General features: G+C 38.7%; 1 protein-coding gene across 16 annotated transcripts in view; it reads right to left on the bottom strand.

Moving 5' to 3' along the window:
- Positions 1-6032: 6032 nt before the first annotated feature.
- LOC136845031 (uncharacterized) overlaps positions 6033-14526 on the bottom strand; it is a 38304-nt gene continuing 29810 nt past the window's right edge. For all 16 annotated transcript variants that reach the window (XM_067114730.1, XM_067114723.1, XM_067114732.1 and 13 more), the window contains one exon: positions 6033-9704. In XM_067114730.1, the coding sequence (XP_066970831.1) occupies positions 9509-9704 (196 nt within the window). In that variant the 3' untranslated portion in view covers positions 6033-9508. The remainder of the gene's footprint in view (positions 9705-14526) is intronic.

Raw genomic sequence — 14526 nt, 5'->3', positions numbered from 1 at the left:
TTTAAACGTCTGTAGCTTTACATTTTTTCTAGTACATCGAACTGCTTATTTTAATCCTTGACCATTATCCTTATCTGCACCACGAACCTCAAGAAGTTACAGATGTTTCTAAACTATATATTAACAAATGTTGTCTATGAATTTCTACTTTGCTTTTAACCTTCCACCTTTCATATTTTTTCCCCTTTTTAACTGAGGCAGTGCCATGCTATTTGCTTTGACAACCAGCGCTTCCCAGGTTAACAACATTCTTAATTTTCAGGGATAATCTTATGCATTCCCCCAGTTTTCTGTTAAGGGATTTCAGGGTCTCTAAAGTAACATTCAGACTTCTCAGTCACATGGATTTGCTCAAAATTACGTACCAAATATGTCTAAATTATCGTATATTCATAAATGTTTTCGTACAATCAAAGGCTTATCTGTTTATTTATTTATTTTTTTTACAGAATTGTAAACATATGCAGAATTTTTATGGTGACGAATGTACTTCACATGATCTAATATATAGCCTACCTCATCAGAAACTGTACATTCCTCAAGAATTAAAAATTTTGAGCAAATACTCAGTTTTAAGAGTTTCTGACACCACATACATGGGCATAAAATACGAGTCACTCTTCCCCATTTCATACAAAAACTCTCCAAGACTAGTTCTTGGAGCTAAATCACTGGCTATTTATTTGTTGTATCAAGAAGGCTTATCAACCGTTTAAGCTAAGAGTCATACGTTGGGTTGTTAATGAGGTACTGATGCATGTCATTAGTAGCCTACTTCCGTTATATGCTTCCTCACCATAAGTGCTGCTGAAGAGCAAGAGCCAGTGCCAGCACAAGGCTTGCTGAATCTAAGTAGCAGCAATATGGTGTGATAGTTTCACTCTCAATTAATCTACTAAGGGACTGAAAAAGATTATCCATCTAACCTTGAGATGAACAACTGAATATTCTTTTGTACCCCCACTAGGCCTGAGTTTGCATGGATAAAACTGGGAAAATTCTTGGCACTGTTTTCACAACTTCCAAACGACTGTGGAGATCGGGCAACAGACGCTAAAGAGGAATTATTAGTGTAGCCATATATTTATAGTGCTGGCTCTCATCAATTATTTACTGAACTGCTTGGCATATATTCTCTGTAGTAGTTTTAGTTTCATCATTAGTTGGTAATAATCACTTTGCTGTCGCTGTTGTGAGTCCTTTTTTTTTTATGGAGGCTTGGTGTTGCACTGATTCTAGATGCCTCTTGAAGTAAGCCATCCTCTTGTTCAAGTTATTCTTTAAGTTATTGCCTTTATGAGTATAATTAGAATCATTTGCACCAATGCCATACCTTTGGCACGCATTGCAAGCCTATAGCAAGCCACCACGTGTGTTGTCATAAACAACAAAGAATTATTAAGTGATAGCACCAGTGCATGCTCTCAAGATTTTAGATGATGAGTTAGGGATCTTCCCTTGGCTCTTGGTGGCCATTGACATAGGTTCAATAAACCTGATGTCGATTAGAAAAATGAAATATTAAGATATACATATATTTATGCATGTACAAATATACAATAGTCACGTACAGTAAGAATGATAAGCTATTATAACTGGGCAATGCAATACATTTAGTCACAATGATTAAAGATAAGTTGCTTGGAGCCAACATAAAGCAAAGCTATCTGACAAAATCAGCAATAGGTAGCATCGGCACTTTCACGGAGTTCAGTTAGCAAAGTGACGTGTTGTCTAGGAATCCACAGCAGGCATTGTACCAAAACGGCCACAACATGCGGGAAACTACCAGCATTCGTCACGTATTGCGGAGTGGTCGTCAGGTGAAATATGGTGTATCAAAGAGAGAGGGATTCTGCAAATACATATATTAACACTTATTTAGAATCCATGAAAACTCACTAACCATATTTCCTGAATAGTGAATGGACAATACATAATGTGTAAAACAGTATACTAAACAGCAGTAGGTTCTTGACTTATGGCGGAGGATCTGTTCCGGCTCCGTGCCATAAGTTGATTTCTGCCATAACTCGGTGTTTCACTGTTATCGGCGCATTCAGCGCCATAACTGGATGTTGCAAGTTACAACTCCGTAAGTGCCATTAACTTGATGCCTATTCTTGCCGTTAGCACATCAATGACACTTACAGTGCCATAACTTGATGCAACATCAAGTTACGGTGCTGGAAAACCACCGTAAGATCAAATCTGCCTTAAGTCGGTGACATACTACATACACAACATTAAAGTAAATAATAATTAAAGAGAACATTTAACTCACAAGTTGGTTGGTGGAAAGCTGCCTTGGTAGTTAACAATGAGTTTGACATTTTCCCTCACCGCCTACGAGACGAGAGGAAACGAAACTCGTCAAGGATATTGAAGTGCCTGAGCTACAGGTGCTCCTTCTGAGTACCTCTTCCATTCTATCAAACACTTGATCGATGTGGTTTCTTATGATGGGTTAGTAGAATGCTAGCAGCAGTCACACTGGAGTCTATTGAACTGGTGGCGCCATCACTCTTTTTTTCTTTTCTAAAAACTGATCTCTTCTTCCTGCATCATATTCTTTGGAAGCTTGAATTTAAAGTCATTCGCCCCTGTAGGGTTGTTCCATATGACTAGTGTTTATCTCCTGAATAATAATAATAATAATAATATAATAATAATAAAAACTCATACAGCGGCTTATGAGATACAGAGAAACCCTCCATAATATACGGAGCCATTCCGCAGGCCCTTGGAATGGCATTACACGAGCAAAATAGGCTTCTTAAATCCTGGAATCAGTAGTTTTGAAAAATGTTCTAAATCAGACACAAGAGCTTCTGAACAAACAAGGATATTAAAATTGACAGCGCCAACATCCAAGTTCTTTTTATTCTTGTATAATCCAAGGACATTGCTATACAAAATACATTTCTGTGATTGTTTCTGTAGACCAGGATCTTGATACCTGTACCTCAACTCTCAACCAATTTCCTGTTCATAAAACAATCTTCCCACCATAGGTATTTGTCATTTGAATTAAATATAAAAATTACAAACACAAATATAAAACAACAGTGGTAAATATTAATAGGAATATATCATAAAACGTTGAAAGTGTGATGACGCGCAACCTCCCCGGAGTCTCCTCTTCTTTGCTTTTTTTTCAGAGAGAGAGAGAGAGAGAGAGAGAGAGATGATCTATAGTTTTATTCTGGCTTTGAATCTTAATATTCTATGGTTACATGCGTCCAAAATTTCCCCCATTTTCCTTGTCAGTGCCCATGATTCTGCTGCACAGAGTAGTAGTACTCTGGCCATGAATCTTAACATTGGTCACAGGCATTTAAAATTTCCTAAATTTTCATTGTCCATGCTTATGTTTCTGCTGAACATAGTACAAACCTTATGTACCCATCTCATGCCTTTCTCTGAGGCTCTACTTATTGGACATGCTTATTTATCAAAAGTCTAGCTCTCCAGTTCATCAATTGAGCAGAAACTAATTTTTTTTTTTTATCAGTGTTCCCCAACTCCCGAGTCACAGTCCAGGGTGTTCTAAACATAGCAGACATGTTCTATAGCCTCTAAGACCTGGCCAACTTTTACAACAGGTCCTCACCATCCCTCTTCCCCATTTGCATTTATCATATATTTTGGTTTTAAAAAATCTACTCCATGCAGTTTGTAACCATGAGCAACTCTTGTGATACAACGCCTTTCACAGGCCCAATTTCATTATTTTATTTTATGTTTTGCTTCCTTTCCATTTACAATAAGCTTTATTTTGCAAACAATTACTGCCATTCCTGTCCTCCTCTTTTCACTCCTCCACATTTAAACATTTCTATCATTATTCCTCAGGTTTTGCTGCTAGCACTGTAATCTGCATCAAGCAGCTCCAAAGGGCCCCTTGGGTTGGGAGCCTTTTGTAGCTGCTTCTACTACCACGATAAGAGCAAAAGGCTGAAGGCTGGTTCTTATAATAAAACAAAATCAATCTCATGACAAAGGATGATAGGTATTGAAGCTGATTAACCCTCTCGTCCCTGACAATTGCATAGTGGGATGGTGGTAGAAAAACATTTAAAACCATCACATTAATGAAATTTGTAAAAAGAAATTACCAGATGATGATGCAAGCCATACTCAGTCACTCTGCAGGGTAATGCAAATTAAATTAAATTAAATTGTTGAAATATCATATGTTTATCTCCTTAAAACAAAGAAAAGAATCAAATAAAAAAGGGCCGTAGAGAATCAGTAACATGGATCATCCATCTCAGGTGACCATATTAAAACTGGTCCAGCAGATTGTACTACTGCATAGTGTAGGGACGAAAAGTTGGCACTTTGCATGTATTTTCTCTCTTTTAATTGTTATAAGAATAAGTTAATAACAGGTAAATTTATTATTACTTTAAAAGATATTTCAAAATGTTATTTTGAGGTCTATAGTAGTTTAAGTACGTACAGAAATAAGCATTCTAATTTGTACATAGCATACTTCAAATACTGGAAACCATCTTTTAAACAAACAACAAAAAAGGCTAAGAAAGTTATTTCTTTTTATACTAATGCTTTGGAATGATACTGTTAAAAAGAAATTTTTATTTATTTGAAATAAAATTATTCTTAAAATGAGGGCAAAACAATAAAAATTACCAGCTGAATCAAAAGGAATAGGCCTAGACTTTGCTTGGCCAAGATTCTTTTCCTTGTTGTTATATTTTTATTCTATTTTTTCCTTGGCATGATGATTCAACAACTTTAACCAGAGATAAATTAATTTTATATGTTCAAAATTAGGTTGTAGCATCTTACCAAATGAATAGTTTGAGGGCTTAAGCATAGCCTAAACTACCACACTTAATTTTCTTGTGATTACCAATCTGAGACATATCATTTGATAAACAGACAAATTAAACCAGAATTTGTTACACAAAAAATACAGCTATTTCTCACTTACAACTGAATATTATTAGTGGTTTTCTAATGATGCCTTTCCATGTGTAGAATAAAAAAGTTGATGGCATAGTCACAATATCCAACAGCCCTACCTACTGCACAAAATCCTTAATGGCTAACAAAATACACCAGGTGTCCTCATGCATCACAGTAACATGTATACAACATGAGATTTGATGAAAACCAGTACCTATTGCCCTACTTACTACTTGGCATTTTTGATAATGAGCAAGATTGCTCTCACTTTATAATCATGTGGCATACATCAAATTGACAATGTTCTAGTTTCATAATTAAAACTCATCACTGCATATGTGCCACAATATTCTGAAAATAAAAGACATTCTAACAAGACACCTATGAGCTCAGATTGGGGAAAAGTGTAAAGTTTCTTTGAAAGGCATCACCCTGTCAAAGCTGTAGCACTCTTATAAACCTGGTTAATATCAATGGCACCTCAAATCTCAGGCACATTTTACAATTTAGGCAAAAAAATAATAAGAAACCAGTACAGAGATAGAAAAGAGAACAGCCCAAGAAGCACTGTTGCCTGGTTTTATGGAGAGGGACTCATTTTCCACACGATGACATCTTCCCCAATTCATCTTCTATATAGGCAACTTTCCCAATTACAGGTAAAGTGAGAACAAATTTGCATTTGTTTCACCTATTTACTTTATATTCTCTTCTGTACAATTGCTGCATGCTAGACTTGTTAAATTGGAGTTAAGTGCTTTTATTAGTTGCATTTCTGGAAGAGATTAATCTAGTTCCCATTATATCTTATGGGAAAAATTCAATAGGTGAACGGAAAACTTTCTGGAACAGATTATGACTTTACAGTCTTCAAGGATACAAGTTTATCGGCTTTGATAACAATTCATTCACCTTTGGTAATGATACTGCACCTGGAAAAACTAATATGAAATTAAATTTGTTTTCATTCCCAGTCTCTTTCAATGTTCCTTTGCAGATGGCCTTGAACTTTTAAAGAATTGCATGTTACAGTTACAGAAAGTACTGTACTTTGGTCTGGACCCATGACTTAGCTAAGGGCAAAATAAAAAATCAAATAAAAAAATACTACCATATATTTTTATTCACAAGGTAAAAAATAATTTTTCTTTACTTATCTTTTGGCAGTACAAAAGCGTAGATAGGTTTTTGAGAATTTTTAGTCTTCAATTGCAATCCTGTGAGCAGTTTTTGACATGATCTGGGTGTCAAAAATTTCTATATGAAAACGTCTGTAAAGAAAAGTGGGGTAATTTTTTACTCCCCCCCCCACCAAAAATCATACCCCAATTTCAACAAATATTATGGGGTGGCAAATATCAATGAATCTTCATGAAATTTTATATGAACATGCTATAATGATCTAAAAATGTGAGCAGCATAAAAATTATTTGAAATCATGTGAGTTGGTCCAAAAATTTTTCTTACAGTGTCAACCCCTCAGGGTGTCAAATGTTTTCTTTGAAACATTTGCAAAGAAAGGCTAATAGCTAATATGCAAGGAATGTTAATGAAATTAACCATGGTTAAATCTACCAGTATAATAAGCAAATTATAAGTTTTGAATTTTTTTACCATTATGCATTGCAGTCGAGAGACAAATTTATGTGATGGCAAAGGTAGACTGGTTTCTGGCACCGCAGGCATAATATGCAGGTCCTACCCGTCAGTCGTTTGTGGCATTTTCTTCTGACCCTTGTGGTTTTTCAATACAACTGGTTGCCACAACAGTGGCCCTGAGGTCATGTAAAAGCAAATTTTTTTGCTGCAGTCTCATCATGGCCCAGGGGCAACAAAGTTCCTCTGCCAAATTTGGGCCAAACAGCCTCCTCAATGTAGATTTGCTGCTGTACAAGTATAAGAATACTCTTTGCCTTTAATGACTTCATTATGGCCTTTGATTTTCTTCAAAAACACTCTCCAGTGTAATTCTCCCCAAAAAGTCTGTCTACTTTATTAAGGGTTTTGCATTCTTGAATAGAAAACAGACAAAACTGCAAATTCAAAGCAAAGTGAAAATTCATTGAGCGAACAAATTTGCTTACAACTTCAGAAAAAATTGTGCAAATAGAAAATACCTACAAATTATATATGGTTAGAAAATTACTGCAGAAAATATAGCAAACAAATTTACAGTTTTAAATAACCCCTGGATTCAAATCTTCAAACTTTTTTTTGCAAGGTTACTTAACCCTTAAACGCCTACTGGACGTACCATACGTCGACTAAAATTGTCTGTTGGATGTCAAGTGACGTACCATACGTCAACTAAAAATGCTTTTTTAAATATTCGCGAAAAAATAATTATAGGCCTAGTTTTTGCGTAAAGGTTTTAAATCACGCCGCTTGAGGGATGCTGGGAGTTCACGGATCAAGATGTTGTTTTTGTTTATAAGCGTCCCACCCAGACGCCGCATGCTTAATTTCCTCCTTCCCGTACCAGAAAGCATCAGCGCCACATCGTCCGAGAGCGATTTTTTGACGCATCTGTGTTTTGCAGAATTTTGGCGAGTGTTCGCGTATCTGTGAGGCAACAGGACGTTTGCAGAGATGTCCAAACGTCGTCAGGACCGTGAAAGGCGCATATTGCCTGTCGGTAGTGAGCGTGTGAGACAAGTTTTAGACTGGGATGCTGGAGAGGGACCAAGCACCCAAGATGACCCAGCTTCTCAACGCCGTGTTGTGCGGCCACGTGTGACCAAAGGGGACCAAGGACCACATCCCGTGCCTTTACGACCCCTAGGAAGCATCAGGGGTGTCCTGAGGCATCCGTAAATTTTGAAAAAAACTTTTTCCTTCGCTGAAAATCCTGGCATTTCTTGAGTCACCTTGTCGTAATTTTTTCCCATTTTATATTATTCGTTCAACATAAAAGTGTTATACATCAAAATGTGTGCAATTTCATAGAATACAACAAAAAATAAATCATTCTTTTTAGCTTTTAACAGTTTTGAAATATTTTCATTTAAATCACGATAACTGACAAAATTTTAACATTCGGTCAATTTTGACTCGACCAAATGCTCGAAAAATGCAATCGTAGCCAAAAAATTTTACATTCTAGTAACAATCAATCATTTAACTTTAATCTGCAACAAACGGAAAGTCTCCAGTACAATATTTCGATTTATGGTGAATTTTTTTAAAAACTTTTTCCTTGCGGCTCCAAAAAAAATCCTAGTATTTCTTGAGTCACATTGTCGTAATTTTTCAGCCGTTTTATATTATCTGTTACATAAAGTGTTATACATCAAATGTGCGCAATTTCATGTAAAATACAACAAAAAATAAATCATGCTTTTAGCTTTACCATTTTTGAAATATTTTCATTTAAATAACGATAAATAGAAAAAATCAACCTTCGGTCAACTTTAACTCAATCGTAAATGCTCGAAAACGCAATCGTAAGCCAAAATTCTTATATTCTAGTAACAATCAATCCTCTACCTTCATTTGGCAACAAATGGAAAGTCTCTGGGCACAATATTTCGATTTATGGTGAATTTTTAAAAAAACTTTTTTGTTCCATCCGCATCAACCTCCGCTAAAAATCCTAGCATTTCTTGAGTCACCTTGTCATAATTTTTTTTGCCATTTTATATTATTCGTTACATAAAGTGTTATACATCAAAATGTGTACAATTTCATGTAGAATACAACAAAAATAAATCATGCTTTTAGCTTTTACCATTTATGAAATATTTTCATATAAATAACGATAAATTAAAAATCAACCTTCAATCAACTTTAACTCGATCGAAATGGTAAAAATGCAACTGTAAGCTAAAAAACTTACATTCTAGTAATATTCAATCAATTTCCTTCATTTTGAAACAATTGGAAAGTCTCTAGCACAATATTTCGATTTCTGGTGAATTTTGAAAAACTTTTACGCTGCTACTTTAATTCATGCATCATTTTGTGATAATATTTTCTCTGTGTTGCTTTAATCGTTTTTTTACAATCTGTTATATACCAAAATCATCGCAATTTAGTGTACAATACAACTAAAAAAATTAACTCATTAGCTTTAACCGTTTTGCTTACAGCGCAATTTGTATACAATTATATATGAGTTTTTTTTTTTTTCGCTGTCATATATTCCAATATTTATATATGATAATGATATTTTTCTTCATTTCTGATGGTGCATACTAAACTTTAGGCAATGAGAAAAAAAGGAGCCAAAAATGAACTCTTAATCTTAAAAGCTAAGCGCTAGCTCCCGAACGCCGCCGGCATACGGGAGACGTTTTTGTAAATAGGGCTTCGGCGTTTAAGGGTTAATGCTCGTTACCTTTCAACTACCTGACTATTCTTTTCTTAGCATATAAAGTGCCATAACTTCTGGTTTGACTTTTATCATTACAATTTGTAAACAACCATTTCCTCATCAATAAAAAAAAACTTCAGCATAACATCTCTACCATCATGTAAGGTACTATAAATACACAAAGTGCACATTAAATAAATCTTGACATGGATATGTACATATGCAGAAGGTGAATGATAACAAGGTTAACAAGTACTGTAATTACATGACAGTTTCAACTTGTACTAAAACACTATGATTATTAGGGCTGCTGCTGCTGCCACATAATGTTGCTTGAGACATCATTTGTTGAGATGTGGAGGGGGTCACCACTTTGGTCTGGGATGGTGATGAGCATCTTTTCGCCTGCATCTGAAGAGTTACTGTTGTCTGATGAATGTGGGGCATTGGGATGGTTCTGAAAAGGAGTCAATTACAGTAAGTCATTGCCATAATGTTTCGTGGTTCTGTATAAAAATGGCATTTCCATAATAAAATTAAGCTTCATATATACTTAACAGGTAACTGCATAGCTATACTTTCTACTCACATGGCAGTTAAAAATTTGAAGTTCATTGTAGCGATTCAATTGTTTACAGTGTAGGTAACTACCCCGCCCTCTATCGGGGAACAACAGGTACAACATAACAGCGATAGTCATTTCTTTTGTGCTAAATGTCCATCAGAGAGGAGGAGGGAGGGCTCTGATCTTGTAATTACTTGGTAAGTATATATGAAACTTAATTTTATTACCAAAATACCATTTTCACATATGTAACTTACCAAGTAATTACATTGCTGAATCCAACATTGATAGGTGGTGGGATGAATGGACATATTGTTCCAAATACAATCAGATATGAGGATGAATTTGTAACATAAAAATCTATTAGCCTTGATAAAATGCTTGTTGTAACCTTACATGGTAAGAGAGCCACAGTAGATGATTACTACCTTGGTCTGTGCTCATCTTGACCTGTAGCGACTTAGCGGAATAGCCGTGATAAGTCCTTACTTTTGAGAGGGGCTTTAGAGTGAAGGAGCCTTACAAACACCCATAAAGCAACAGAGAAAAAACTGCCCTTGCCCTAGGTGCAGTACCAAAATACAATACACCAAATAAAATAGTTCCCCACACCAACAACAATAGAAATTAAAAACCATCATACCACTGCCACACTCTGGTGGGCACTCCGGGTACAAGTACTGCCCCGGCTCCCCAAAAGAATTTGACACCCCAAAAATTCTAGGCGAAGAAGTTACAGATAGGAAGGGTTGCTTCCTATGCTTCCTCCCCCAAAACCAGGCCAGCCACTGACAACAGACCTAAGGTACTTCAATTTTCGTGTGTCGTTTCAATTTCAAGATAGTGTGAGGCAAAAACGGAATTGCATTTCCAGTATGTAGGCTGGAGGATTGCTGAGAGCTACATACTATGCCTTAAGGCATATGAAGTGGCGACAGCCCTAATATCGTGCGCTCCCACCTTAAAGGAAGGCAGGACATCTATTTGAGAGTGCATCACAATGATAAATCTTCTAAGAAAAAATGACAGTGCATTCTTAGACATGGTTTTGATGGGTTCTTGACAGAACATCAGCAGTTACTAGCAGGGCCTCTGATTCTCTTCAACCTGTCTAAGCAATACCTCAGTGCCCTCACTGGGCAAAAGACCCTTCCCTCCTCCTCTGGTCCTAGAATGTCCATGAGGTTTTTAATAGATAATGAGAGTGGCCAGGGATTAGACAGGGAGTTGTTCTTAGCTAGGAAGCCAAGCACGAGGTGCAGACAGCATCTACCTTAGAGAAACTGATGCCCTTGTCTACAGCCTGCAACTCACGTACTCTCTTGGTGGTGGCCAAGGCTACTACAAAAAGTCTTCTTTGTCAAATTCTTGGGTGAAATGATTCGGAGAGGCTCAAAGGCAGGACCTGTTAACCAATTAAGCATTGCATCCAGGTTCCATGACATGGAGTCGTCCTTCACCTGCTTAGAAGTCTCAAAAGACTTAATCAGATCCGTCAGGTCTTTATTAGAGGCCAAGTCCACTCCTCTATGCTCGAAGACTCATCCCAGCATAGACCTGTAGTCCCTCATAGTCGATGGAGGGAGCTCCTTTGAGGTCCTGAGAAAGAGAAGAAAGTAAGCTATTAGGATTACAGTGGTTTTAGCAGACAAAATGTTATTGCTGCTGCACCACTTGCGGAAGAGAGACCACTTGGCTTGGTAGACTTGGCTGGTAGACTTATGTCTACATCTAGAAATAGCTTCTGCAGCTTGCTTTGAAAACCCCTTCGCTCTGACAAGTCTCCAGATAGTCTGAAGCCTGTCAGAGCTAGAGTGGATAGTCCTTTATGGAACTTCCAAAGATGAGGCTGTTTGAGAAGATGTGGACTTTGAGGCAGTAACCATGGAAAGTCCACAAGAAGCTTTAGAAGGTCTGGGAACCACTCTTTGAGAGCTCAAAAGGGAGCTATCAGGGTCATCGATACATTGCTGTGATTCTTGAACTTGTTGAGAACCGGCCCCCCCCACCTTGTTGAATGGGGGAAAGGCGTAGAGGTCCAGGTTCGACCAGTCTATCAGTATGGCATCCATCGCCCATGCCTGAGGGTCCGGGGCTGACAAACAAAATAGAGGAAGACAGCAATTCTTTGATGTGGCGAACAGGTCCACTGCTGGCCTGCCCAACTTCCAGAGGCTGTCGCAGACTCTCGAGTTCAGGGTCTACTCTGTCAGGAGGACTTGACCACGTCGACTTAACCCCTCTGCCAAGACGTTCATCTTTCCCTGGATGAATCTGGTTGTAAGTCTGACCTGATTCTGGTCTGCCCAAATGAGCAGCTCCTTCGCTGCCTGACAAAGGGAGAATGAGTGGGTTCTGCCCTGATTCCTGATAAAGGAGAGAGCTGTGGTGTTGTCAGAATGTACCACCATAGTTCTGTTTGCTGCTGCCTTCACAAAATGCTTCAGGCTGAGATGAATGGCAGACAACTCCTTGGCGTTTATATGTAGATTCCCTTGCTATGGAGACCAAGTGCCAGAAGCCTGCAGAGTGTCCAGTAGAGCTCCCCAACCCTGGTCTGAGGCATCTGCATAAAAGGAGAGGTTGGGGCTCAGCAGTTGCAAAGACTTTCCCTCTAAAAGTTTTTCCCTGGACGTCCACCACCGGAAATCTTCCTTTATCTCGTTCATAATTGGGAACGTCACTGTATCCAGTTGCTTTCTTCTGTTCTAGCTTGCACGTAGAAAGAACTGAAGGGGCCTCATATGAAGTCTTCCAAGCTTCATAAAATGATAAATCTTTAATTAATTTGTATTTTTCATAACTAACAAACCTGAAGTCTTAACATTAGGATAAATTTTCTGGCACAAGCTGGAAACCAGTAAAAATAAAATAATATAATTGTAAATGCAAGGAATTGGTGGCCTCTGGCATCTGCCACGAATGAGGTGAGTGGCACCACCGACCCAAACTTGATCAGCACACTCATCCATAGATTCGCTGAGCAAATTGGAAGTGAAAGAAGGTCCTATACTGACTGAAGGCAGGACTCTATCCTCTTTGGGGAAGGAAAAGCCCGAAAAATCAGAGTTGATCCTCATCCCCAAATAGAGAATCTCCTGAGTTGGGGCTAGTTGAGACTTCTCTTGATTTATTAAAAGTCCAAGTTCCTCAGCAAGAAAAAGGGTAGTTTGCAGATCCTTCGTGCATTGCTCCTGTGACTGGGAGCAGTGGAGTCAGTCATCTAGGTATACTGTAGACTTATGTTGATACCTAGGAGATAAAGCTATCTCACGAGGGAAGATAAGACTCATGTGAATACCTGTGGGGCAATGGAGAGACTGAAACATAAAGGCCGAAACTCGAAGATTTTGCCCCCTGAAGACAAATCTCGGGTATTTCCTGGACTCTGGATGTATTGGAATGTGGATATATGCATCCTGCATGTTGAGTGTTATCATCCACTTGCCCTGTTGGATGGAGAATAACACTGACTGATTTGTCTCCATTTTGAACTTCGTCTTCTGTACGTAGAAGTTCAAAGCACTCACATGGAGGACAGGTCTCCATCCCCCTGATGACTTGGGGACCATGAACAAGTGGTTGTAGAATCCTCTTGAAGCCTGGTCCTCCATGACCTCTATGGCCCTTTCCTTAGAAGGGATGACACTTCGTCAGTGAGAGCTATATACTTCTCAGAGCCCTCTGAGTATGCCGTCAATGCGATCAGCGAATTCACAAGAGGAGGGTACTCTAAGAATGGGATCGAGTAGCCCTTGAGAACCTTGACCGTCCAAAGCACCGTGCCTCTGACATTCCACTCTTCCAGAAGAGGGAGAGTCTGGCTCCCACAGGTGCACAAAGGATAGAGGAGTGAGGAATCACTTTTTGGAAGAGGTCTTGGCTGAAGTCCTCTTGATGGACTTAGCAGAGAAACGCACCTTGGGCCGGGTCTTGAGAAACTGTCTACCTCCCCGAAAGGGATGCTGCTGCAGAGGAGAGACAAATTTGACAGAAAAGGAAGAAGATCCTTGGGGCACTTCAAGCAGGTCTTGTGTTGACTTTTTCTGCAAATCGCTGGCAATCTCCTTAAGTGCTGACTGAGGGAATAAATGCTGCTTGTCCAAGGGAGAGTGCAAAAGCGCATACTTCTGGACAGACGTCACTCCTTTTGTGGTGAAGGAGCACCACGACTCCCTCTTCTTCAAAACTCTGGTGGTGAAAAGACCCACTAATTCAGAGGAACCATCCCTCACTGCCTTATCCACACAGGATAAAACGCGCAGCCAATCTGCTGACAAGTCGGTCGCTAAAACACTGTGATCTTTGATTTTCCTAGCAAGAGCTCCTATCAACCGGTCCAGAAAGCTAAACACTTCCACAGTACTTTAAACAAGTGCCTCACAAGGTGGTTGAACTCCGATGAAGTGAAGAAAACCTTAGCTGAAGAGAATGCCGAACGTCGAGCCGAGTCCATCAAACCTGAGAAGTTACCTTGGGAAGAGGCAGCACCTCCCAAGGATGGAGCTTCTCCAATTGAGTCGGAGAGATGTCTCCTGGGCATCAGCTTTGCAAGAAGAAAGGCAAAAACAGCCTTCCCTTGCTCCCTCTTAACAGACAACCAATCCTCTATCTCCTCGAGCACCTTCTTGCAGACAAAGGGAGAACCATCTGAGGTAGGCATGAACTAGAATCCACTTGGTTTCTCATCAGTAACGTGGAAGCAGGCAACACT

This window comes from Macrobrachium rosenbergii, chromosome 13, assembly GCF_040412425.1.
Source record: "Macrobrachium rosenbergii isolate ZJJX-2024 chromosome 13, ASM4041242v1, whole genome shotgun sequence".
Lineage (NCBI taxonomy): Eukaryota > Metazoa > Arthropoda > Malacostraca > Decapoda > Palaemonidae > Macrobrachium > Macrobrachium rosenbergii.
Note: the sequence above shows the minus strand (reverse complement) of the source record. Positions and strands in the feature narration are given on the sequence as shown.